The following is a 27,472-nucleotide window of genomic DNA, read 5'->3' on the forward strand; positions in this document are numbered from 1 at the left end:
AAACAATTGTAAGGAATGGAAATGGATCGAGTTTGAAGCAAAATGCCCACTGGGAGTGCTCCGCGCAAGTGAACCGAACAGGGAAAAAAACGAAATAAATACATGAAAGGCTTCGGCCTTCCTGTGTGGGGTTTTCATGTCCTCACACGTGCTTTATGCGGGTTTTCTCCGAGTACTCCAGTTTCCTCCCACATTCCCAAAACAATTAAATGAAGGCTCTCAATCGTGTGCTCAAACGCTAGTTTGTCTGCTTTGCGATTAGCTGGTGTCCAATTCAGGGTTTAGTATCTGTCTAACATGCAGTTTGAAGACAGCTGACTGATTCTTTTCTTCATGATCAACATCAATCGTTGTATGATTGTTTTTAACTCCTCAGTGTGGCTAGCAAGGCCGTTTTGAAGTACTGTATTGCGGTCCAAGTTTGTTGTTGCATACAAAATGGCTGCCGTTGATAGGAGAGAATCTTTGATTTAGCCTCGACAAGATATATGTACTCAAGGAGTTTTATTGGACTGAATTGTATTTCAGTTTTACGTCAAGCTCTTCGCTTGATACTGCTTTGAGCAGCGAGTCCGTGCCAGTTGAGTTGGATTTTCCGAAAGCTGACCCATTTTGATCATTCCCACAACAGCAGTATTTGTATGCACGTAGTGGTACGCTCATATAATACAGAAAGACACTTGTAACCCATCCATCTGTTTACAATATACCAAGATGAAAGAAACTGCAGACCTGGGCCCTTTACCATAACGGGCCCATCCCATCATAACCAAAATATTCATGGAACATTCAAGGCTAATCAAAACGACCCCACTTGCGCTCATTTTTCTGGCAGCCAGCCGAGAGGAATAAGCGTCGGGCCTGTCAATCTTCCCTTTCGAGAATGCGATGCGGGGCCGATGTCGCTTCCAAACACCTTGCCGTCTCCTAAACGCAGATGTTTTAAAAAGTAGACGTCTGGAGGGCACACCACAACATTCTTCAGGTCAAATGTGAAGGCGGTTAGCCTGCGGCCCAAGGCGAGGAAGCCCCTCTTGTGTCTTTGATTGGAGTCAAAGGCTGGACTGTGTTGCCCGAGGACAATCACCCAAGGAAGGAAATGAAAAAACCCGAAGGGGACGGCCCGCGCGCGGAGAAAGGCACGGGCTCGTTTGTCGAAAAGCTCTGGCCGATGAAAATAGAATGAAAGGGGCCACATCGAAGGGGTGTTTTTGCTCTCTCAATGAAATGCGGAGACATCTGCGCGGTCGTGTGCTTCAACGCGCGGCGATTGCCGTTCTTTGGAAAGAGCCACGCATGCCGTCCGTGTTTGTGCAGAGTGGACTGTTTCTCTTGGGTGATATTATGTCTCAGGGTGTGTTTGGGTGTGTGATAAAGCCAGCATGGACTGTGTGAATGTAGTGTGTGTGTGTTTGTGAGAGAGAGAGAGAGAAGAAACTGAAAAGACTCCAGGGGGATTTCCTCCAAAAGGGAAAGCTTTTCTCCTCCCCCTCTCGAACAATCTTTCTTTCCCTTCCCTCTCTCTCTCTCTTTCTCGCTCTCCCCAGTTCACCCCCAGCTTGCTCGAAGCACTCAAGAGAAAGCCACAGAGCCCGTGAACAAGGAGACTTCCTTGACAACTTGATTTTCGTCCTCGCGCCGCAAGAGCACAAAAATTCGATGAGGAAACAAGGCGGCTTTTGTCAGTCTTCCGTCAGGACTGCCGCGGGGATGTACGGAAACAGATGACAACCTGTCCGCCGGTCCTCTCAACATGGCCCGTCTCTCAGCGCAGATCCCGGGGAGCGTCTCTGCGGAGGATTATGACCAAAGTTGCTGCCTGTTAGAGGAGAAACTTCTGTGAAGATGGTAAACGCATGCATTTATCTTTGTGGGTCATTGTTACAGTCCGCTTGAAGAACTCCACTGCTCCACTGACCTAGTGGGACAGCGCATGAGAGTCGAGCTTGGGCAGGTTTGCCTCTATTGTCTTTGTCAAGTGTGTTTGCAACTGAAGTCAGGTTTTTTTTATTTTTTTTTTTTGTGCCCGATTTCGACACAAAAACAACAACAAAAATGAAGCCCAACCACTGCACAGTGCGAAACAAAAAAAGTGGATGTCACTTGAAAGACCATAAAAAAGTTTTTGTTGCCCTGAGCAGAGTTGGTGGGGCTGGTTCCCATCAGCAGCCCGCAGCATCACAAAGTGCTGGAGTGTGAGAACACTGACAAGAGAGTGCCGCACAGGCTCTGTTGTTAAGCTTCTTCAAGTCCTTCACATTTTTTTTTTCTAAAGACTTCGATTCATGCGGACGGGGCCAAATTCTTTCGTGAGTGGCGGGGGGAGTTTTGGGTGTATAAACGCTTCTGCAGCTTTGCAGTTCAACAGTTCATACCGCCGAGGAGAAAACTCCCTTTTGTAAAAAAAAAAAAAAAAAACATGCTGCAAAGTACAAATAAAAGTTTCTCTTTGTTTTTAGACACGGCTTCATCATTGCTTGCAGTATACAGAGGGACCTCCAAACTTGAAACCTAATCTAAGGTTGACTTCCGGGTTTTTCTGTTCAAGTAAAATAAAGTTAAAAAAAAAAAAACTCTCTTTGAACATCCCAATTTTTTATTTTTTTTTGCGAGAATTAATCAAAGCTCACCATGTATTCATTGCGACGTACCAGACCGTATTTTACATCCAGTCACAAGTCACATGACTGATTTTAGTGTTATCATCATCATTTTTCTTTTTGTCATTGTGACATCACAAAAAGCCCCCATAGCCAAAGAAAAAGCAAAGTGAGTGCATGCGCTGGGGGGGGGGAATGAGTGAACTCAAAATTTCAAGGCAACAAACTTTTTTAAAGTTGGGCAATTCAGTTTTGCGGTTGTGAAAATTGGCTTTGCCGCATCTCACAGCAGAGATCATGCAACTGAGACCTTCATATTAAATTGTTTGCGGCACTAATTGTTCCTTTGTATCGTCCCCCAACTTAAAAATATAAGTTAAAATGACTGAAAATTCTCTCGCCGCAAACAATTTGCTCGCTTTGTTGTGCTAACTAACATTGTTCAAATGAATGCATTTGAAATAGTTCCAAACTACTGTAAAGACACTGCGTCCCATGAAGCCATATTAATGAACTTGGATTTCACTGTGTATTAATATTTATTTTACAGCAGATAGACAACTGTTTGTACAAATTAATATCCAGGTGGCGGTTGTATGATCTCCTTTCCCACAGCTAAACTTAAGTGTTGGTTTGGTTGTGAATAGTTTCTGTCACTGCACTTTATCCTTCCACCGTTGCCGTGGCACCGGTTTTACCAGCCAGGAGTGTTTGTAGGAGCTGCTTATTTATGTTGAGATGCTGACCGACCCTCATTTAAGATTTAACAGCAAACAGGCATTGGATTTCCGATGTGAACGTCTGTCATAGTAGTCAAAAGGTATGCAAAGCGGATGCAAAAGATGTTTGTTATAAGAGTTAAAAAAAAAAAAAAAAGTATAAGCGAAGCCAATGTAAGAAATGGCTGTTGGCGTTCTGTATTTTCCTTTCACATTTGATCCAGACTACAGTTGATTCGTGGAAAGCGGTGACGCTATTTAACCCTTGATTCGTATTCTGACAGTATCTCACGCACTTAAACGCTCTGTGATTGCCTGGCAAACCCATCCAAGACTTTGTCTTAAGCGCTTTCTTACAGCTGCAGATGTTGTGAAAACGCGATATAAATCGGGATGTATTTATTGTATTGTATTGTCTTTAGTCGATGGTATTCCTTTCTTTTAAACAGGATAAGTGGTCCAGAGAATTAGCAGATGGGTGCTACATTCATGGTATCTTTTGATACACAAGAGAGACACAACAAAGTGAAACAAGACTTTCAATGTGTTTGTATTCAGAGAAAACGTTCAACTTGTCTCATTATTTCTTTCACGTTTGAACAAAAAGTGACTGTACAAAAGAAGAAGAAAAAAATTGAAGAATTTGTCAGAACCGTTTAAAAGTCCGTAAAATGGAACATTTCCTTCCAAAAGTTTGGTAACAAAAGCGATAAGGTTTAAAATATGAAGAGAAATTATTACCACACACACCCTAATACGACTTCTAGTTTTTCTTCTTCTTGTCATTTCCATTAAGAACATCAGCAAACGGGCAAAAAGACACAAAAATGAACCAGAAATTGGCCCAGGCTACGATAAAAATTGGCCTGGACTAGCGATGAATGAGTGACACTTGTGCTATGCAACCACTTCTTCTGTAGTCCGATGCCGTCTTTGTCAGTGTTCATTTCTGTGAGCGGCCGAGTGAAGGCCATCGGTAGCTTGCTTCCTTGCCAAGAACTCGTCATCACTTCTTCACTTTCAATTATTTCAGCTCCCTCTGGAAGCAAAATCATACTTCCTGGCCATTTTGATTATTGCCAAATTCCGGCTGCCAATCCATGAAAACCATCTGCTTGGAATTACCGGCAAATGTACTTGATACAACTGAATGGAGACGACTTTTTTTTTTTTTTTTTTAATTTGTTCAGTCAGAAAAACAAACACATTTTGGAGCTGTGGGCAATCGTTTGACTGTGTTTATTGTCTCGGTTTCACAAAAAGTGGGTCAAGTGCCTTGCAGTGTTTTCAAAACACACCCATTGCTGAGTGAATAGCCGATACGAGTGCCGTATATGTTGCGACTGGAGTTCTCAGAGCGGCCACCTTCCCTCAATGTTTAAAGTTTGTTTTAAAACAAATAGGATTACAGTACACCGGCCCAGCTAAAGAATTTTGTAATCCTTTTGTTGCTGGTTGAAAACAAACATGTTTAATACTGCTGGATTAAACAGACTGGACCAATTGAGCTTCAATGTTTGTCTCAGTTTGCCAGCTCTGTTTTTCGTTCATCATTTTCCCCAGCGTGAGTGTTATTTTCCATGTTTGTAGAATAAACATGTTGGATTGTCCTACGGGCAGGGGTGTCAAACTCAGTTTTTGTCAAATTCAGTTTTTGGAGTTACGTCATCCCTCGGAGGGCCAATCATTACATCGTATTATTACTTGCACACAACAAATCAAATTAATGCATTTCTAGTTTTGAAATTTGTCAACTGTTTGTTTGCTGTTTGCTCAATTATTGTCCCCCCCAACACTTTGCAAAATCTCAACGTTATTGATTATGCATGACAATTTCACATTTCGGTCCAGATTTGAGCAAGGATCATGGAAATTGACACACATGATTTGCTTTCGCGGGCCACCTAAAATGATGTGGCGGGCCGGAACTGGCCCCCGGGCCTTGAGTTTGACACCAGTGTCCCACGGCATGGTAAAATGAACATTTTAATACAGTAAAAGAGTGCAGAGCACGGCTGTTGTCAATCTTCAATGTGAGTCGGTCTGCATTTGCGAATTCAAACGTAAGCTCATCCACGTGGGCGCATGCGTTTGCATCTCGGCAGCCTTTTCGTGTTACACACTGCAACCCCGCGAGTAGAAAATAAACAAATGATAATCAGAACCATCCCTGAAACGAAGAAAGGAATTTGCTTCCTTTTTGTCAGCCGGGGGACCGAAGCAATGCAGGCACTTAGTCTTGGATGGGCTTTTTATCAGTCAAAAGGACTTAAGATGTCATCTCTGAATGGAGTGTCTGTCTGCTGCTGCTAATAAGAATGGATCGCACATAAAGACAACTGTGACTCCCTTCCACTCGGAGGAGGAACGAGTGGAGGAGGCCGAATGGCATGGAGGTCCCTGTTCCATGTTTATATGAACATATGAAGGCGGGCTCGGGTGACATGATTTATTGCACAGGATTATTCGTGCTCTATTTGGACTGCAATACATCAAAACGCAATTCAGGGTTCGTACATGTTTTTTTTTAATCAATACTTTCCCATGACTGTTCCAAAACCTTTCACTTCATTTGCAATACAGAAAAAAAAAATTAAAACATTTCAGTTACACCACCGAAAATTATTAATGTGCACAAAGGAAAACCAACCAACCAAACGAAGTCATCACTTGAAACATTGCAGTTAGTGCCTCGAAATCAAACCAAATCCCCGCAGAAACATTTTGATACACTTTGTCACGTAATAATTGCAACGGCGTCAACGCTAACACGGTTATCAACATCATGAACAGATGACTCATGAGACCGACCGCTCTCCATCACAGAGAGTAAGAGAAATGGATGCTTTAGTGCTGGGAACACAAACTCCTAATTTCCCGAATCATAGTATTTTTGCTTTATCACCATAATTGAAAAAAAAAAAAACCAATATATATTAATTTTTTTTCTCACTACATTCAATATGTAAGATATATTTTTTTGTGGCTCTTTGAAGAAAACTTTGGAATACCCCAGCTTAAATGAAGGCACTAACTAGTTATTTTTGGATGATATAGGCCGGACTTTTTGGGTCAATTTTCAAGGACCTGGAAAATACATTTTTAATTTCCGTATTTTTTTCCAGGGTTTTTTTTTTTTCATGACAGTGTAAACACTGGGCATTGCTTATTTTCACAGCAACACGGCAATCTGCAGTCTAACATTGCTGACATTTCAAAAACATCTCTCCAAGTGAATGGCGTGGGAAATGAACGACATTGCTATGTTGCCAAAATGGCATTTGAGAGTCCATTTTGAAGCCATACTACCAAAAATGCTTATTAATTAGAATAAAATCATCATCTAAAATACCATAGTTAGTCCAGCTATACTTTTGTCGTAATTTTTTTAATACCTCAACACCGCAACACATCTGTCATAGGCACCCAAATCACTTCTTTAGGTGGATGCATTTACTTCCCAATCCTCGCATATGGACAGTCACCATCTGTCTTTACGGTGCAGTCATATCCAATGCATATTTGATGTGTACCCACAATTGGAAGAGGCCTGATTCTGATCTGTGAATATCTGATTCCATACAGGTAGTTTTTTCATAACCCTGCCAGGGTCGGTATCAGACCACACTTGAAAACAAAAACAAAACACTGGATCATGTTGTGTAAATCTTCTGCAAAAATGAGCCAACACTGGCCGGCATGCATATTCAAGTATGTCGCAGGCCCGTGTGAACAAAAACAATTATAGATAAAGTCATATTAAAAAAATTAACTTTCCAACTGGGGTTGTTGTCGTCTAACTACTGCGCCTGAATCATAATGATTCAAAGAGCTGTTAAAAAGAGTTGACAGGGGCCCTGGAAAATAGTCTTTTCAATTTACTTGAAGTGGTAGGACGCAAAAAAAAAAAGAAGCCCTGGAGGCCCTCTGCCCCCGATTCACTATTTTCTTGACAGAACATTTCCTTCTCCCTTTTGGACATCACCAAGTGCCTTTCTGTTTAGAAAACACGCCCAGGCGTCACATCCCATCAGCACTTTGTTGCCACACTCGATGTCTGTCGTCATGGCTGAGTTGCTTGTGTTTTCATATATGACCTTTGGAAGTATGAGCTTGCCCATGCATGCAGAATGCAACACAGTCAGTCAGCGTTTGTGTTGTTAGCTAACGTTAGCTTGGAGGTCACTTTCTTGACAGAATTCTTTTTTCTGGGGCGGGGGGGGGGTGGTGATGACATCGGCAAATGCATTATGAGTCACAAGAGTCCATTTGAGTTAATCTCGACAATCAAAGCACGGCCAGTTTGCCTTCTTTAACCTTTTGCCTCCTCCTTCGTGGCTAATGGCAGAAAGGGACCGCAATATAGCGCTTGACTACATGTTTATAGTAGGGCTCAAATCTGCTTGTTTGACCCAAAGCCAGAGGCAATATGGAGAAACAAAGACTGCAATAGCCCCAGGGGTGGGGGGTGGACGGGTGGAGGGGGTTTTCTTAAATGGCAAACAAGACAAAGAGAGCCGGCCGGACCCTTCATTGCAAATAATTGTCCACACCAGCATGGTAAATCAGGATCCACAATGATCTTTGCTGGAGACCCAATCCCTTTTCCGAACTACATCACATGCAACATCAGCATTAGTGGGCAGAAAGGAGGCGGCTGTGGAATGTGGTCATCGACTCGCCAATCCTTTGCACTCCAGGCAAACAAGATAAAGGCTGGGATAGAAGTCCAGTGGAACGCTGCGCACGGGGCTGTTTGTGGGAGTGAAACTGTGAGAAGCGGCCGCTGCATTTTGTCTCGTAACCAAAAGAAGGGAAAGGCCTCAGAGCGATGTTCTGAGTTTTTCTCAGTGTCTTTCGACAACAGTGTGTATTGTTTCGAATGCTGGGATAACTTGATATGTCAAACACAATGTTAATGTGATCGTGTGGAAGAGCGATTAGCAATGGTGTACATTCCAGTAGTAAGTTACTGCAGGTCGATAAGAAGGCGGATAGGAGTCAGGCTGATAAATAAATCAAATTCATTTAACCGCAAAGAAGCAAATGCTAATTTTATCTACAGGCAGTGAGGCCATTAGAGAGGCGGCCATTTTGCCTGCTGGAGGGCCATGGAGGCTTGATACCGATTAAATCTGTGATGCCTCTGATACCACCAAGATTGATTTTCAAAGTTCACAATGATACTTTTGGTACTTCAGTCATTTGACGTTGCATGCATGGAACGGGGCTCCATGAAGAGACGCACGCAAGGAGCAGTGTAACATACTAGCAGGTAGCGCCAAAAATCTTTTCGTGGTGACCAAAATTCATTTGTGGCGGCCCCCCACGCATAAATATCGGTGGATTTCACTGATGTAAAATGTGATGGAAAATGCAAAATATCGTACCATCCGATATAGCTGATCAAATCAGTGTAAAGTCTACTATAAATAAACTTAAGACAAGTTGAGTATATAGTACTGAGAATGTCGGTTTAAGTGGAAAAAAAAAACTAGGAAGCCTGACCAACGGAACACCATAAATTTGCTTAAATAATTGACAAAATAAAGTGTGCGTTTGACTGAGTTGGCAGGTAGTATCATGCTGCGCGCAACCGATTTTATCGTTGCAATGATTCGATTCGAACACGTTGTCATTACTTTGCCGCACACATTGCCTCTCAGTAGGGAAACGGTAAGTTCTCGTCTTTTTCTTTATTGTGAATTTCAAACAAAACATGGCAACTCCCTGGGCTGCCTGGACCGTGTGACCTGGTTCCAAAAAAGCTAACGCTCCGTAAATCTCTCCAGCGATGCTCTCTTAATCATGTGAATATCATCCGTCGAACCACCCACAGAGGTCCACCCAGGCTGCAACATATCAGGTTTTAAACACCTTTGTTTGAACACGATCCCGACCCACATTGAAACTTTTTCCAACATGTTTTGACATTTCCAGATTGAACATATTTGGGCTCAACTAAACTTCAAAAAATGTATTCTAGAAATGATATTTGCAGTTGGATTTATGTGTGAATCATTATTGACATGCTACATTAATTTACTCTGAGATGACTGGATGCACCGAACCAAACTTTGAAGGAATTGAAATCTCCACAATGGGAAATGAAATATCTTAAGCCACTTTCCCAGCTCTATGTTTTAATAGCTGCGACATCAGGCTCAAAAGCGCACAGTCGAGTCTCAAACAGCTGTGATCCATTAGGGTTCAAGAACCAGACTCGGAGGTATTTTGTTCTCCTGTAGATAATCTATTGTTACAGATGTGCACACAAAAAAAGGAAACATTCTTTTCGACTTAGCGCACGCCGTCTACAAGAGTTACTAAATCCTGACAGATCAAATGTTGTTAATTTGACAAATACCGAGCACAGTGAGGCAAAACCGAATGCTTTCCCGAACCACTCAACGAAAAACAGCAATGACCTCAGTTCGCCGGCGTGTCACGAATGTGCGACATAGTCGCACCAGCATCGGTCCCAGCACAACCAGTGTGAGGTCTTTGAAGCTGCTGCACTGTGTTTACACTGGGTCAGGCCCTGGTCCTGGTGTGGCTGTCAGGCTAAATGAGGAAGGGCCGTAAACAGGCTCCTTTCCACCCCTGCAAGACACTGTGGTCCGATCGTATGAATAGCAGACATGCAGGCAGTTAAGACCTCTCCAGATCTTGAAAGATGTTTAATTTTAACCTTGTCATCAATTCTGGGGGGGGGGGGCATTTTTAAAAGGCAATCGTGGTGCCGAGAGGATGAGCTCTGATTTTGAGACTCGACTTTTACTTTGGTGGCATTGCAAGGTGTTCTAAACATGTTGGAATTCAAACGGAAAAGGGGGGAAACGAGATCCTGTACACAAAATGTTTGAAAAAAAAGAATGAGCCCTGACTGGCAACATGGCGCAGCACTTGATTAGCCGGCGTCTGGATCTACTCCGGTCAAGGACGACCCTCGAACTGATGTCCACAATCGTTTTATTCATGGAACATTGTGAAAACCAAAAGACATTTAAACATCAACAATCAATAATCTGTTTGACAAGACATTAAACAAATAAACAGAAAATAATCTACCGTGTGCGCCTTGTTAAACTGAAAGTAGATCATCTAAAATAAAGTCGAACAGATGGTGTCGATTCGTCTCTCTCTCTCTCTCTCTCTCTCTCTCTCTCTCTCTCTCTCTCTCTCTCTCTTTCATCCTCTCGCCTTCCGCCACACGTGACCCTAAACCGGAAGCGATCTTTGAGAAAATATTCTGAATACTTATTGAAAAGATTTGAAGAAAAAGCATAAATATCAAGGTTCATATGGAAACATAAAACACTTTTTAAAAAAAAACAACAACCTCAAATAAATTGGATCCCAGTTGTCATGGAAACAAATGGAAACCAATACTGGCGCCAGCTACGGCGTGCCCGGCAACAGGTTCTGGGTTCATATATTGATTCCAGCCTTCCTGTGTGGAATTTGCTCGTTCTCCCCGTGCTTGCGTTGGGTTTTCTCCATGTTCTCCAACTTCCGCTCCAGAAACTTGTTAGGTTGACTGATGACTGCAAATTACCGGGAGCTTTGAGTTTGTGTCTCACTTCAAAGTCAGATGCGATGGAGGTGGTGGATGTACATGGCTTTAGATTCTACCCGTACAAAATGTTTTCATTTAAAAAATTTTTGCTCATTCATTTCGAGCACATGAAATTGATTATCTTCACCACATCAAGACCATTGTAGGCATTTTTTAGGGACCGCTGTGTGTTTTGCAGTACTTGCACAGATGTCCAGCTGGTTCTGATATTTTTTTTGAAAGACCATGAAATAAGACCAGAAACAAGCTGCAAACATGCGCAGAGTTAATCTTCTCCAGATACAGTAAAAATGTTATTGATTAGTCTCATTTTGCTCTTACATGCATTTAACGAGAACAAGGTCATTTTGATGTGATTGCTCCAGTTTCTCATGTGGCGGTACACAGAATATTCATTTCTGGGTCCTTTTTTGGTATTTATACAGACATTCTCTACACAGCATATCCTCTTCGGGGTAACAGCGAACTGGAACTGATTCCAGTTAGGCTACACCCTGAACTGGTTGCAAGTCAATCACGGGGCCAATTTAGAGAAAGAAAGCCTTGCAAGCTCACATGAACACCGTAACCGAGCGAGAGCTGACCCCACAACGCCTCCAGTGGAACTCAAGCAAAATGGACAAAGCTCCATTTGTGACCTCTTCGTAAAATGGAGACCGTAATCGAGCTCAATCATTTCTTGTTGTGGTTGTGCAGAACCCAGAATCTCTGGACTCGTCCATCCAGAGTGCCCTCTCGGCCCTCTTCCCACCTTTTGAGGCCACGGCGTCCATCGTCCTCAGCCAGCTCTTCCGTACCATCGAGGAACGTTACCACGGCGATGCCTTGCAGTGCCTACTGGATTTCCTTATCCCTTCCAAACACTTGCTGGAAAGTGTACAGCAGGCTGCATGTGTAAGTAACGCATATACCGATATCGGGTGTTTCCACCACAACAACTTAAAAGCTCAGCAAATTAAAAACACGATTCCAAGTTTCTATGTTCATGAAGCACGAGATGGAGATGCTCTTCGGGAATATCACGGTTGCAAAGGAATACATGAAAGTCTGCTTATATATTTTCAGGCTGAATATTCGGATGTGGTTTTCCGCTGTGAAGGCTGGCCTCTCTGCCTCCATGACAAAACAGTGGTCCAGCTAGCACCCGTGAACCCCTTGCTGCTGCGTCCTGGAGACTTTTATCTGCAGGTGGAACCTTTTGCTGATCAGGCAGCTCGTATCGTCCTCAAAACTCTTCTGGAAGCCGGATGTCGGGAAGTGGAGGAGACCCCAATCCCCGAGACTTCCTACCCGTGCATCTTCACTGAAAACTGGCTGCAGGACATCAACGATGGACGCCACGGGACTCCTCTCTCTCGCTGCTTACTTTGCACTGAACAAGGAGTAATCAAGTTGCCGTGGGCGGAAGTGGCCGTCCCTGAGTTTTTGGACAAGCCAAAGGTTATGACCACTTACCAGGAAGTTCCTCCAGAGCCAAAGCTTATGTCAGTTCCGTGCACTTACGGCGCATCCACTCTGCCGCTGGAGGCTCGGGTTGTTCCGTTAAAAGATCGGATGTCAGCATCCCTAAGACCTGTGGATAGTTCTACCAGACTTGTCAGATTGGACCATTATCAAAGAATCCCCAGATCCTATTCTAAACCTCAAAACAAACCTGTGGGGTGGGTGTCCCCGAACACCTGGGACAGCCGCAACTATCTCGAAATCGAAGGTGATTATGTGGACTTAGTGGAGGTCGCAAAAGGGAAGGAGTTTGGAACGAAACATGGCAGCCATTCGAATCCACCAAATTCAGTCTTGATCAAACCTGTCAGACCGCCGCCGCCATCTGCGCAACTGCCGAGCAGCGTTTTCTGCGGCCGCACCCTTCAGTACGCAGAGGAGCCTTGTATGCCATGCAGCCAGGAGAAGCTGGTGGAGGACCCCTCGGAGCACGACATCAAATGCCGGTACCGGGATTCATACCTAGCGGCGCTGAGAAACCCCGTCCCTTTCGAAAAAGGGAGCGTTGACTACCTTTCGGCACTGGAGGAGGTCGGCCTTTGTGAAGATCTGGAAGAAAACATTGAACGTGGACAGTTTTGTAACCACTGTACTACGCCCATGTCAGGCCATGACTTGTGCCAATACAGACGCTGCTGTGAGACAACAACACACATTTTCCCCACAAGCTCTGAATCAGAGGACATTCTAAAGGAATCCCCCGTTATTTTGACATCAACTCCCGGCTTAAGTTACAGTCATAAAATTCAAACCAAACTTCTTTCTCGGTCTGAGCACGTGGAGCGACCCGGGTTACTTTTAGAATCATGTGATGATCCGGACAAGAAGCCACACCAAAAAGTGGATGTTGTGAAATCATCAGGCAAACACAAATCTAAGGTTAGGTCTCTGTCAACTGTATCTGACACTCCTAAAGGGAGTCCACTTTTCTACAAACACAATAACAGGAGCCACAGCGATATTTGCCCCGAGACAGTTAGCAGCATGATGCAGAGCACGAAAGCTGACCTGCCAGATGAGGCAATCCCAAAGCTGGAAAAACTGAAATTCTACAGGAAAGGTAAGAAGTCAGAATGAACATTCCATATTTTTTCCATAAACTTTCTCACAGGATGAATTTGTGAACACTAGAAAGGCCCTAGAACATTTGCAAAAGGAATCATTGTATTGTAGGTCACGGATGGAGAGTTTAATTTTCAAATATGATCCTCAGTAGAGCCACTCTCATTTTCTGTTGTAATTTTGCTTGCATTTACATCACTATAATTGATGACGGGAAATAGCTTCCCATTTAAATGAGGAGGTTGTGATGAATTGATACGTTGCAATTTGTTGTGCAGGTGGACATCAAAGCAGGCCAGAACAGCCATTCTGGGTCCTGTGCGCTCACTGGCATATGATCCTTTGCACCTTGAGAGGATGCATGCCCAGATCTTGACCGGAGATATGCATGTCACGGGCTATTAAAGCAGAAAAGCCAGAAAGCACTGAAAAGCCTTTGTTGGCTCAGAGGAGAGACCAATTAAGATTTTTGAAATCAAAGGCTGGTTTAGTAACTGGGCCATTGCATTTGTTACAGCAAGGCACATTTGTAAAGCTTTACACACAGCTGTGCAGGTGGCTGTACTCGTTCATAGGGGGGGGGTCATCACTTGTGATGTGACTATAAACGTGCACAAGTTGATCGTATAGTGGTTCACGTGGAATCAAGTCCTTATCCTTGTCAAAAGTCTTGTCATTACGAGTGGTGGTAGTGGCCTTCCAGTGTGGAGTTGACATGTTCTCCCTCGGGCTTTTGTGGATTTGTTCCGGATACACCAGATTTCCTCCCACATTCCAAAAACATGCAGGTTAGGCTAATAAAAGACTCTACACTGTCCATAGGTCTGCATGTGAATGTTTGTCTGTATGTGCCCTATAATTTCCGAGTCAGCTGCAATAGATTACAGCATGCCCACAACCCGAATGAGGACAAGGGCTATAGAACAAGGACAGAAGGACGGATGGATAGTGGTAATAGTAGTACAGTAGTCATAATAGTAAGAGTAACAGTAGTTGTAGTAGTAGTACTATATGACCCGTTCACAATTGTCCTGTCAACCCTTGCAGGGCTGAGCCGTTAGCCGGTTTTGACCCCTGACCCTGCCGTGACCCTGAACAAAAAAAAATGTATGGACACGTTTATGTTTACTAACAGATTCCCAGCCTGGCGGAAGTGAAACTCCCTCCACTACAAATGAACCGCACCCGAGACTCCAGAACTCAAAGACAGAAGACAAATACTCCTCTCAGGTTCCATCTGGCAGCTCTTTGCCCCCTCCGTCTCCTCCAAGTCTGAAGTCCACTCTTCAAAGCATCCGCGGTTTGCTTGAACTGTCTATCATTTGTTTACCAGGTACTTTTACTTCCTGAGAAGTGAATAGGTTCTCATAAAAGGCAGACGCTATTTTATGAAGGCCAACATTAAACTCGTCAATTAACCTTATGGAGAGTTTATGTTGGTACCTTCCTATTCATTCATTACATTTTTTATTTGCTCACCTGCAGGCAGCCGGGACAAGACTGGCCGGGCAGTGGTGGAGGTTTACTGTGACAAGGAGTGGACCTCACCTCCATTATCAGCACAGAATCTCTGCGAGTTACTGCTCTACCTTCACTCCATTCCCAGGTGCCCCATGCAGAATCAAAGTTTGAACAAAATGAAATCAGAGTACTATTCCTATCATTAAGAGTGCCAAATCTGAGAATGCATAGCAAAGGCATTTGCATAGTCGCTGCCTCCTACTCCTCTCTTGGCAAAGTAGAACAGAAACTACATGCTAAGAGGTCGGACGTTGTTAGCTTGATTTTGTCAGTCCTGTTGGGAGTGCAGTGACCTTTAGCCGTCCAAAAATGTAAGCACGCAAAAGTGAGAACTTTAAATGTATTGCAGCCTATAAACTATCACTTTCTGTGAATCTACGCAGTTGCTGTTTGCTTAATATTCAGAGTGACACGTAAATTCAATAGTAAAGGATTGTAGTCAAGTGTACAGGATTGGGAAACACCAATGTGGTGGTTGCGTAATAATTGTTAAGGCCACAAGAGGGCAGTAGGAATCCAACTATTTCATATACCTGTACAGTACAGTCAGTGCATCCCAACTATCTGTTCACAGTACACTCACTTAAAACTCTACATACTATGCATTATATCAAATGAACCATTAGGGCCAACTGGTAGCGACAGTGGTCTTTGTTGACCTCTGTCTACCACTTACTCTCAACTTCAACACTTCAACAATGTTTTATGTTTACGGTGACACTCACATAGTCTTTGTAGTTCAAGAACCAATTGAACTAATGTGATAGCATCCTTCTCTTCTGTGGAGCCACAGCTCAAAAGTATGTACTGTAGCCAGGCTGGCGGCCAAATGTCTGGTATGCACACCCTGCTAGAATTAGCACACAGGCCTGACATAGGCTCAAGTCCCTCAAGACCGTCCAGGCCATTATGAAGGGCGTGTGAAAGCATGAATATGTGAGGATGTCTGACACAGAGAGAGATGAAGTGATAAAAGATAATTACCGATTTGGTGAGAAGCCGCTCTCTCACAAAGACCCCTGTGATGAAGACGACGTGTTTGGATGTGCCCTAAAGTGAGTCATTGTTTTCTTAGGAAAGATGTTCAAGAACTGGGAATGACTTTGGTCGTCGATGCCAGGAAGAAGGCTCCACCGCCTCACCTCTACAAAGCTCTGCTCATGGCACAGGTTCAAATAACAACAATAGGAGAGATAAGACACAAAAGACCGAAAAGTGGTGGATCAAAATGTCGCTTAAAATGAAAAAAAAAAAAATACAGTACCCACATGATCTCATCTCAATTTACTTACAAATTTACATACTCTGTGTGGAATCCGTTTAGTTAAACACAAAGACATTATTATGTTGTATGAGTGATAACTAGTGGATACTCAGGTTCATTGTATCTTCTGTCATGTTGTGGACTTGCGTTTAATTATTGTAGTTGATGTCACTCGAGGTTTCCGTCATGGATAGATAAACGACGACACAATATTTGTAGGAAATTACCACACTAATCAAGTGAAACTGGATCGTTTCTAGTGACGCCGTGTTCAGGAATCACGGCTCAAGAAAATGGATGGATGGATGTTTTGCCAAGAATACGCTAGGGGGAGACATCCCCTTTTTAGAGAGAGATTGTGGCACGTTTGAAAACTGTTGCGTGGATAAAAAGTTGCACGCCAGAGTCACAAGCCGTTTCTGTTTACAACAGGAGCAAGCACTTCACGCCGTCCACAGTATCGTAATGCTGGTGGATAAAGACACATGCCCACGCCCTGAAAAGCAGCCTGGCCTGCAGGTAAGAAACGTTCAAGTCAGTCTCAGAGTACAGATTCCTGTGCTCATTTTTTTGCACAATGTTGTTGCTGTCTGCTAGATGGACTTGGTGACGTCTATGAAGGCCCTCAACAAAACAGTGGACGTTTCCCAGCTAACCTCAGAACTGGGAGGAACCTTCACCTACAGTCATACGGATTGGCTGCAGTTCCATCAGGTAACACCCAAAATTGCACCATCTTATCAGAGTGAGATGTTCGAAAGATGACCAGGACTTGGACTTCACAAGGGGAGAGTGTACATGCGCGTCTTGACAATGTGTATTAGTTATGCAACAAAAGAAGGCCGGGTGGGGGGGTTTTCCCCCCATTTTATTGACCAAAGGTTGAAAACTCCTCCTCGAAGGGAATTACGGAAGGACGTGGAAATCAGCATTTGGGATTTTACTGACTGTGTTTGCTTCAGACAGTTGCTGTGTGACAGTCTGTTCCCCTAAAGCTTCATTGCATTCCATTTCAGAGACTGGTTTCTTTCATCACGGACCTGCAAGAGGCTGACAGTTTGTTACAGAGGGCTATCACTCAAGTCAATGAAGGCAACGTCATGGACACAGCCCAGGTTAAAAAAAAATCAAAACAAAGCATTGTTAAACTGAATGTGTGCAGTTTCTTTTTCAATTGTGTCCACAACAAGCGTTTTTTTTACTGTTGCAGGAAGTACGTGGATGCATTCAGGAACAGAGGGATTTGATGAAGGAGGTGCTGGAGGACACCCGATTGGTGACGCTGCAGCGAGAAGGTGGGGCGGTGCTGGCCAGGATGAGGAGGGAAGAGTTCCGCTTTCCACAGTCTGAAGACTACAGGTATCACATATGTTTTTGGTTCGGGTTGGATTGTTGCTCTCCGGTTATTTCACAAGACTGAAATGGTTCTAATCATCTGCTCCTATCATCACTCTCGTTTTCTTTCAACTACATTCAACTACCTTTTCCCTGTATCGTGATGTCTCTCCCTCTTGGTGTCGACCCAAACAATGAATGTCTGTGGTTGCAGAGATGCTCTGGAGTCAGTGACACATCTGTACAACCAGGTGGAGGAGAAGCTCCACGTGCTGGTGATGAGATCAAACGAGTCCCTTCAGCAACTGGAGCTCCTTTTCACGCTCAGGGACATGGATGCAAAAATCAAAGAGGTACGGCGAGTTCTGTTCGCATCGTGCGGTGAAACGTCAGCGATATTGCTGGTCCGATGATTTTTGTGCCGCGCCCTGCAGTCGGCTGTGTGGTTCAGTCAAGAAGGTGAACGCAGACTGAAGGACTTTGACCAAAAAGATCATTTGTACACTGAAGACATCATGCAGCAGTTTGACACGTTCCTCCTGCAAGCAAAGGTACAGATGTCCTTTACAAGCACGCTCAAATGGACTCAGCTAGGGCAGTGTTTTTCAAACCCTGTGCCGCGGCACACTGGGAAAATATCCAATTTCTATGCCTTTGCCGTCTATTGCACAGAAAGTACTCGTGTAGTACCCTCTCATACCGCTAGGGAGCAGCAACAGCTAGCCAATTGCCTTGTGTTTAGCCGACAGACCAGCGAATTTGTGACGCATGAATGCAGGATGACGGTGAAACAATATGAAAGATTATAAAATACTTTTTTCTTTGTGTTCATTTGATTCCAATTCAAGCTGTTATAACGTCATTCTTAAATGTTAAAAACGGTTCTAGTAACAACGTAACACGTTAATTGTTCAAATAAGCGTTTTTTTTCTTCACATTTTCAGCTAGTGGTGTGCCGTGAGATTTTTTTCAATGAACGAAGTGTGCCTTGGCTCAAAAAAGTTTGAAAAACACTGAGCTAGGGCATCCTGTTTCTGTTTAGTTGTTGAAATGTCAAAAAAAAAGGTAAATTTTTTTTTCCAGGAAAAACAACAGTATGCCTTGACTCTCGTGACTGAGGCAGAAAAAAATGTGGGTTCAAGTGTGTCCAGTCCAGCGGCAGATGTTTTTCAGACTCTACTCAGCACCTTCAAGTGCAACGTAGATGACTTCATGTCACGTGCGGAGCAGATGCACAAAGACCGAAACACACTTGTCACAGTGCACCGCTTCTGTGATCAGGTTCGATTTGCTAGCTTGGTTGTGGGTTTTTAACCGCGCTATGCTCCCAGTTTGACTGACACGAGCGAACCTAAAGGCTGCATTGTTTTTTTTTTTCTCTCTCTCTCTCTGTAGGCATCAGCTTTGGCCAAGGAATGCAGCCATTTTTTGGAGCAGGTAGAGCATGGGTGTTACTTGGCTCAGGCCACTCTCAGCACACTGCAGATGTATGAAGAGAGATTAGGTGATGAATTCTCCACCCGGCATTTCCAGGCCTTGAAATCTAAGGCCTGTTCTTTAAGATCAGGTTCCTGCGGGGCGATGAGCGTGTGGAATGCGGCGTGGGTGCGCTGCCAAGAAGTCAGGCAGCGTCTTGAGAAGATGCAGAAGAAGAAGGCATGCAAAGATAAGAAGCGAAACCAACAGACCACAGCCGTAAGCACTCATGGGGAAGATGGAGGAATGGAGAAGAGGACTGAAATGAGGGAGGCTGAATGGTCCCTGACCCAACAACCAACCTCTCAAAAGGATGTAGCTTACATCCCTGAAAGTGAACACACCACAGCTGCATTCTTGAAAGGGAATGAAAAAAGAGAACCTCCAGCTCTGGAGCTTCGACCACAAAATAATAGAGAAACTCCAACTGGACCACAAAATTTTCACTCTCATCTCGACACAAAATGGAAACCAAGGGGGCACCACAGTGAGGCTGACCTGAGGAAAACAGCCTCGGTTCAAGAGGACGCAGACATTTCATGGCACCGAATCTTGGGTCGGTCCCTGAGTGAGGGATCACCTATAACCACTTATACACCGTTTGCAATTGATGTTTCACTTTTTAATGTAAAAGAACCGGTCTATCAGATGAATAAGGTACCACTGACACAAAAGTCAGAGCCGCTCCAAAACCTGCCTTCCTCCCAATTTGAGAATCTGAGTGTCAAATCAAAAGATGGTAATGAGGAATGTCCCACCAAAGAAGATCCAGCTTCAATCCAAAGCTCAGATGAGACAAATGAGTCATTTTTCACGCCGACGGAAAACAATGGAAACAATGTTTTGTAAGTTAGGCTCCCTCCCTCAATTGAAAGCATCGCAAGGTCCTGTCCAGGAAACTTCAGTCATGCTTTGTTTCAGGAAACTGCGAAAGATCATGGAAGAGCTTCTGTCCACGGAGAGGGAATACGTAAAGGCTCTGGGTTATGTTCGGGAGCACTACTTCCCCGAGTTGGAGAGGAGCGACGTCCCGCAGGACCTCCGGGGTCAGAAGGGGAGCGTCTTTGGTAACCTGGAAAAACTGCATGACTTCCACCGCCATCATTTCTTGAGTGAGCTGGAGAACTGCCTGAACGAACCCTTTCGGGTGGGACGCTGCTTTCTACGACATGTAGGTGACAGAATAATTCATTTCCATTCACGCCATTGCAATGATTTGCTATTTGGAACAGCAATTGTTCAGCTTTACATATTACCCCAAAAAAATGATAATTTTTAGCTAAAAACAACAACAAACTCGCAGCTAATATGTTGCTTTTATAAAATTGTGAAATGTCCTAAAACAGTGGTGCCCAACCTTTTTTTTTTTTTTTTTTTTTTGCCCCACGGGCAATATTTTCAGGGACCGCCATTTAAGGCCGGATAAATACAACAAAATAATATGATATGGCCTGCATGACAACTGTGGTATTCTCGTAACATAATAACAAACCCGAATCATGACACGAGGAACGTCCGGTCTGGCCGAAACGCTCTCTGGTCGCTATGGTAACGTTTAAACATGCCTTCAAAATAAGATACCCCGCAAAAAATACGACTCACCATCGCCACATATTATGCAGAGTGGGCTTCGTGCTTGGGAATCTCCTGTTGAGATAAATCCGTATCTTTAGTCGGACTCCTGATACTGTCTTGTTAAATGTAGCCTTCTTTGTCTTGGAAGTCATAGGCTCCTCTTCTGTCGCCTGGCTGAGCCTTTTCCCCTTCCCACAGGAACTTTCCGAAGACGTTTGTTTTTTTTTATTAATTTTGCAAGCTCTTGGGTTTCATTTTTTAGCGGTAAACTATCACGTGACCGAGAAGCGCCTCATTCACCTGCGTCAAAACTGTAAACGGATACAACAGAGAATCCGGTAAATTTTCAAAATAAAACATATTTCAGATTCCGAAATGAATAAAACGGAAGGAATGTAAGTTATTTCGTCTTTCTGTGTGACCTGGCACCAAATGACGATGAGGACCACAGTCCTAAAGTACATTACGTAACTTGTCAACGTGACACACAGTGGACGCGTGATAATGCGTTTATCTAATGGCATTTCTTTCTCTCACCTCCTTTTAGAGAGAAAACTTTGCTTTGTATGCCCTTTACAGCAAAAACAAACCGCAGTCTGATAGTCTACTCATCAATCACGGAAAGGCTTTCTTCAAGGTGAATAGTATTTTTTCTCTGAATTCAATCTTTCTTTAAGGGGAGTGAGATATAAATGTTTTACTTTAAGACTGTTATTTAAAGGGGTCATGATGCACCTGTTTCAGCTTATGGGCTCCTGGTTAGCATGCAAGCACAACATCATTCAAGCAGGATTGATGGTCAGCAATTCTTCAAATGTTATTATTGTTAGTCAGCCCCCAAAAAAACTCTTCCCCGAAGTTTATTATCTAAGGTATTTTTCATTTGGTGCTGTTAAAGTTTGGCATTGTTACAGATCCAAATGCAGGGCAGCGGGGAGGTGAGGCAGGTGTGCATTCCAAAACCATCCATTCATCCATTTTCTGATCCACTTATCCTTACAAGAGTCACGGGTGTGCCTGAGCCTATCCCGGCTGTCTTCGGGCAGTAGGAGAGGCACACCCTGAACCGGTTGCCAGATAATCGCATCGCATACATAGACCAACAACCATTCATGCTAAATAAACAGAAGTTCAAAATAGAAACATTTAAAGTACATAAACAACCAATTGGAAAAAAATCAACTTTGGCTCGACTTGGACAATAAATTAAATGGCATTGTCTTAATTTTCAAGGCAAAAACTCATTCTCTAATAGTATGACTTGCGGCATTGAAAGTGTCTCCATAATAGTATGAGACACTCACAAAGAAAGATATTTGCACAATGTTGTAGCAGCCAGAATGATAACCTTGAGTTTCAGACAGTGTCAATCTAAATTTGAACAAATCCACTTCATGTTTTACTGCAGCAAGAGATAAATGTGTTGCCTCTGTACATTGTCAGCAACCTCTTCTTTGACAGCTCTCTCCTGTGTCCCTCCCCCACCAGCAAAAGCAGCTGAATCTCAGGGACAAAATGGACCTGTGGTCTTACTTACTGAAACCAGTGCAGCGGATCAGTAAGTACAGCCTGCTGCTGCAAGACATGATGAGGGAATGTGCGCCCGGACAAGTCAGAGAGCTGGCTGAACTCAAAGCTGCCTTGGAGGTCGTTCACTTCCAGCTCAGACATGGCAACAATCTGCTGGCCATGGATGCCATCCGCCAATGTGACGTGAGGACAACTCAGTTGTTAAATATATCATCTTTTTTTTTTTTTTGTTAGTACCAGGGAAAGACCTACAAAGCAATATTCGGTCATTGATCGAAGGAGAATTCTGTCATTGTGTCAAATGAAGGTACGCAAGTGTTGATGGTTCAGTCCCAACCAGTTTGTCATATAAAGATGAGCAATTTTTCATCACCAACTGAAGTTGAGCCACATCCTCAGAGATGTCAACTTTGGCATAACAATTAGTTTTTGATCAGAGCACCCCAAGATTCCCCAGCCCGTTCATCCTACTATTGTCCTCCAACTGACTTTGGGCGAGATACGGCGTACATCCTGGAACGGTTGTCAGCCACTTTACACTTGTGGACAAATCAGAGCAGGGGGTGACTAATATCAGTAGACATCAGGTAGCCATCAAGGACCATACGACTAACTCGGGCCTGTCCCAAAAATAGCTTACCCGAGATGGGATATTAGGACGATTGTAAAAGTGATCATTTGAAAATGTAAAACACTTGCAGAGATTTATAGAAATGAAGTGTGACATACTGTATTTCGCTGTTTCCTACATTGGGGAATCATTGCCGACAATTATTGTGACAAATCAACAACATGACCAGTGTTGTTCATACGGGTGCATAAATTGAGTTATTAACAATAACATTTGAGCATGTTTGTTATATTAGTAATTTGTATCAAAGTTTTAGAAACGCTGTAGAGATGCGCTGATGATGAATAATGGAAACGACTGACAAGGGGGGCGAGCAGGCTGAGGCAGGAGTGGCATCAATCATGATCAGTCATCGTTCTTCTGGGATGGGCCAAATTGCATCAAATTCAGATTGCAAATACGTCTTCCGTCTGCTCTGTGGAATGTAAGGTGCTGTGGGCTGGGCAGTCAATGTCAATTCCCATCAGAAGTTATTTTTCATCGGAAATATTCCGTCTGTTTTGTGAATAAATGGTTTGTGTTACAGAATATGCAAAAATAACAGAATTCCATCCCGAGTGAGGTTTGGCATCATTCTTTTTTTGTCCCCTGCAGGTTAATCTCAAGGAGCAAGGGCAGTTAATTCGCCAGGATGAGTTCTCTGTAACGTTCAGGAAGAAAAAGTTTTCCCGTCATATTTTCCTCTTTCAAGAACTCATCCTCTTTAGCAAGACCAGAAAGACAGATGTGGGGAATGATACGTACGTCTACAAGCAGTCATTCAAGGTATGCACGTGCACTGTTTTTTTTTTCTCAATATGTAGTCATGGAATTTTACTGACAGATGCCAGAATATACACATAACTGCACAATATACGTGTTGCCTGTTGCCTTCGCTTCCTCTTATGCAACAGGTGAGTGGACTGAGGAGGTCTGTGTGGTGTGTTTGCCTGCATGTGCTTGCTGCAATAACAAAACTTTTTCTGAACTGAGACATGGTGAGACATGACCAATATCCTAGGACGCCATGTTCACTCCGTGCCACCACGCGTTCATATTTTAACTGAGAATTGTTTTTCTTCTAATACATGCTAAAAAAAACACACACTGGTCCATCCATGAATGCAGTATTACCTTTATTATGACAAACAGCCAATAAAGGCAAACTGCAGGTCCAGTCTAGTGACGACACCCAGCCACCCCAGATAATTAATACTAATGATCCTGGTGTTTGTACACAGACGTCAGATGTTGGCATGACCCAGAACACTGGCGACACAGGCCTTTGCTTTGAGATTTGGTTCCGAAAGCGGAAAACCCAAGACACGTACACACTTCAAGCATTTAGCCGGGAAGTGAAGGAGGCCTGGACCAAGGACCTGGAACGGATCCTCTGGGATCAGGCGCTACACAACCGAGGTAACACACAAGAAACACGGCGAATATTAAATTCTAAAATAAAGAAGGATAAAAATGTTATTCTTGATAAAATAACAGATTTATTCATGATGGTCGCGAACTAGCAAAGTAAATTCCATAATCAAGAAATATATTAACAATTCATCCACTTTGTTCCTTAATGCTATAAAAGATAAAGAAATATTAAATATTGTGAAAAGACTAAAAAGATAAGGTCTACTGACTCTTAATATTGATTCGGCATTAATAAAAAATTTTCATAAAAGCTGTACTGGACCAAGATATGTATTGATTTTTTTTTTTTTAGATTTTTATTTTTATTTTTATGTCTTTCATGTTGTGTTTATATGTTCAATCAATCATTCAATATATACTGTATATTTAAATTGACACAGATATCACACACACATGCATTGTAGTCCACCCATTTCTAAAACAAAGACTTTATATTTATTTATTTGTTTATTTATGTATTTATTTTGGTGTGTGTGCCTGTCAGAGATCCGTATGCAAGAGAGAGTCTTTATGGGAATTGGAAACAAACCCTTCATGGACATCCAACCCAGTGAGGCGGCTATCAGTGACAGAGCTGTTGACTGTGGGCTGATGGGAAGAGGTGCACTCATACTCGCTGTCATTGCTATTGGATAATATAAGCAGCATGTCTGGCTCACAGATCTGAGGTTCCGGCCTCCATTTCCTGAGGATACTACGGCTTCCTCGCACATTCTAAAAAAAATGCCCATGATTTTATTGGACACTCTAAATTGTCCATCAATGTGAATGCAAATGCTGTTATTGTTTTTATGTGCCCTTGTGTTTGTCTGGTGAATAGATAAGCTGTATAGAAAATGGATGGATGGATTATATAATAGTGTATATTTTGTTATGATCAAACATATTTGTGTTTTTGCTGCCCTCCATAGAAAACAAGGTGCTGACCCACGTCGGATCGTATGGACCGCACAACGGTCATCCTGGGGCCCAAACAAAATCTGCCGGGTCACGGAGAACTTCGTCCTCCTCCTCTTCTTCAGGACTGGGCTCCGTGTCCCTGACAGCGTATTTCGGTGGGCCACAGCAGAAGGCGTTAATAAGTGGCTTCGAAGGACACGTATCACCGGCAGGGGTTCTAGAGGAGGACGACCTCGACCCTGAGAGTGGGAGTCACAACTTATTGTGTAATTGTCAATTGCAACCGCCAACTGAAGAATCAAAATGTACAGTGTGGTCCAAATATTTGGACAGTGAGTGTTCAAGGTTTTGCCTCTCAAACTCAACCACAATGGAATGGATGTGATGGCTTTGAGCTTGAACCCTTTCATGCACACTATAACTGTCCACTGTAGTAACCGCTGGCCCTGAAAGGGTTAATTTCGTCATCAACATGTCATTTACCATTTGGAAGTTTCAGATCGATCAGCTCATCCCTTCATCCTACCCTGACTTGGTGTTTGTTGTCTCTGTGCAGTAGACAGCTCGGAGTCTTCAGGAGAAAGTGTCAGCGGCCTCAGCAGCTGCGCTCGCAGTGATCGCTCCGCTCCGGAAAGGGAGGCCGAGGACGCGTCTTCAGTCTGCACCGCCGCCACCGCTGTCAGGGAGGCGGCGGGATCCATTCCAACTGGAGCGTGCAGATCCTCTGAACAAAGCCGAGCAGCAGTTGCACTTCAGGCCAAGAATCGGCTCTGTGCTAAGGTGCAGCACCGAAACGACGTCGTCCAATAACATTTCTTCATTTTGTCTGCGAGCAAGCTTCGTTTTATATTATCACATTTGCCATAACCGAAACAACTCTTTGTCACAGAACTCAAATGTTGGCAAGTCCACTGAGGTTTGACCTCTCACACGAAATACGGTAAAAGTGTGCGCTAAGACATCAGTGTAGATAACGTTTTCTGTTTGTTTTTCTGATTAGCTCACTCAATTTTCTTTTTTTTTTTCCACCCCCAGATTGAGAGTACCCAAGAGGGCCATGATTCTTTGTAGCAGGAGATAATGCATTCAATCACTCGGTATGATATTGTACAGATTGGTTTTCTAATCTCTAATCACACTTTTAGCATTGATCAGTTATCAAATATACACTTGGCACAGCTTTGTATCGATGGAAGTTAACCCACATAAACGGTATTCGAGTTTCTGTTTATTCTCAGTTTGCGCAAGCTAAAACAACCACTGAAGAATGCAGTGTGGAATAATAATAATACAGACATGAATCGCCGTCTGCGTCTCTAAATAACAGTTTGAGGGTACAATTACTGATGGTTACAAAGACGTATCGTTGTATTATTTGATACCTTTTGTACATATGTATCCGGCTTCATGTAAGCACAACGTGTCTTTTCAACACTAATGTTACTGATGTTAAGAGTCGTACGCCTTTCTGTTTGATTTGTTTGCTTTTTTTTTTTTTTTTTTTTTTTTACTGTTTTTATTTGCACCTCATATTTTTCTAATAATAAATCAAATCTACAAAACACAACCAGAATACCCATTTCATGCTGAGTTGGTGGTTTCTTTTTTTTTTTTTCTTGAACAAGCAGGACTACGCTTGCACACCTGTTTTGTAATATGAATAATTTATTGTATCGGACACCTCCACGCCGATAATCACATTAAACCGACAACCACAATCAAAACAAATTGTGCTGACACGCTTCCGCTTGCATATGTTTTTGCCACGGCAAGATAAAAGATAAAACTGTACTTCCTTGTGATTCATCTTCCCTTGTGGCTATTTTCTAAGTATTTCATTGAGGAAAAAAAAAAAGTACAAATCACTTGCCAAAGACTTCCTTGGCAAAGATCTGAAGTCATTTCCACAGTGCGGTTTTGGACACAAGCCTGGCTTTGGCTTCACTCTTGGTGTGATGTAACGCTCGTGTGTTACTACGAGTCTGCCCCGGAGTGCCTCAAAGCATAAAGCCGCACGTATCTCATTTTCTCTAAAGAGTTACGATGAAAGTGCATCATGAACGTTCAGTCGTGTCTTGGTGTGAGCACGATATGGCACGGCAACGGTGGTTTACTTTTATCTCATTCATAAAACATCTCTACTTCAGTCGTTTCAGATTAAACATATATTTTGGTCTTTTATGTGTTTCTGGTGAGTGCAGAGGCTCAGGTGTCAAACTCTGATCTGGCTCGCCACATCCTCTGAACAACGGATTTCCAAATCTTCTTCTTACCCAGAAAAACGGAAATGAGCATAAAACTATTCACGGGAATAAGTGTCATCAGACATTCAAGCTTGGAGCCTGATGATTAAACTTTCAACAT

At 43.2% G+C, this 27,472-nt stretch overlaps 1 protein-coding gene and 1 long non-coding RNA gene across 5 annotated transcripts; one reads left to right on the plus strand and one right to left on the minus strand.

Moving 5' to 3' along the window:
• Window positions 1-907: 907 nt before the first annotated feature.
• On the plus strand, window positions 908-26,899 carry quob (quattro b). 4 transcript variants are annotated; one of them, XM_019880795.1, is made up of 25 exons: window positions 908-1,848; window positions 11,595-11,792; window positions 11,964-13,461; window positions 14,599-14,796; window positions 14,949-15,069; window positions 16,060-16,153; window positions 16,681-16,767; window positions 16,846-16,962; window positions 17,265-17,363; window positions 17,459-17,607; window positions 17,798-17,936; window positions 18,018-18,134; window positions 18,667-18,864; window positions 18,979-19,020; window positions 19,117-19,904; window positions 19,981-20,230; window positions 21,182-21,271; window positions 22,123-22,347; window positions 23,390-23,560; window positions 24,016-24,193; window positions 24,693-24,809; window positions 25,120-25,440; window positions 25,665-25,888; window positions 25,998-26,041; window positions 26,142-26,899. In XM_019880795.1, the coding sequence occupies exons 1-24, from the start codon at window positions 1,846-1,848 to the stop codon at window positions 26,028-26,030; spliced, it is 5,457 nt and encodes a 1,818-aa protein (XP_019736354.1). In that variant the 5' UTR covers window positions 908-1,845; the 3' UTR covers window positions 26,031-26,041; window positions 26,142-26,899. The 4 variants fall into 4 exon arrangements, with proteins under 4 accessions (XP_019736354.1, XP_019736352.1, XP_019736355.1 ...); XM_019880793.1 differs by having other exon boundaries at window positions 910-1,848; window positions 18,979-19,904; window positions 26,142-26,584; XM_019880796.1 differs by having other exon boundaries at window positions 1,415-1,848; window positions 18,979-19,904; window positions 25,120-25,263; window positions 26,142-26,584.
• LOC109522338 (uncharacterized) lies at window positions 8,721-10,459 on the minus strand. The gene is made up of 3 exons (XR_002169554.1): window positions 10,391-10,459; window positions 10,207-10,273; window positions 8,721-9,932 (listed from the first exon to the last, which is right to left on the minus strand). It is a non-coding gene; the product is annotated as an uncharacterized LOC109522338 (long non-coding RNA).
• Window positions 26,900-27,472: the final 573 nt, after the last annotated feature.

Source organism: Hippocampus comes, unplaced genomic scaffold (genome assembly GCF_001891065.2).
Source record: "Hippocampus comes isolate QL1 unplaced genomic scaffold, H_comes_QL1_v1.1 scaffold68, whole genome shotgun sequence".
Classification (NCBI taxonomy): domain Eukaryota; kingdom Metazoa; phylum Chordata; class Actinopteri; order Syngnathiformes; family Syngnathidae; genus Hippocampus; species Hippocampus comes.

Bases quoted from the DNA above. Each gene is read 5' to 3' on its own strand.
- quob (XM_019880793.1), top strand. The intron at 14,797-14,948 runs GTACTTTTACTT...GCTCACCTGCAG, and splicing joins GTCTATCATTTGTTTACCAG to GCAGCCGGGACAAGACTGGC. The intron at 24,810-25,119 runs GTGCACTCATAC...TGCCCTCCATAG, and splicing joins CTGTGGGCTGATGGGAAGAG to AAAACAAGGTGCTGACCCAC.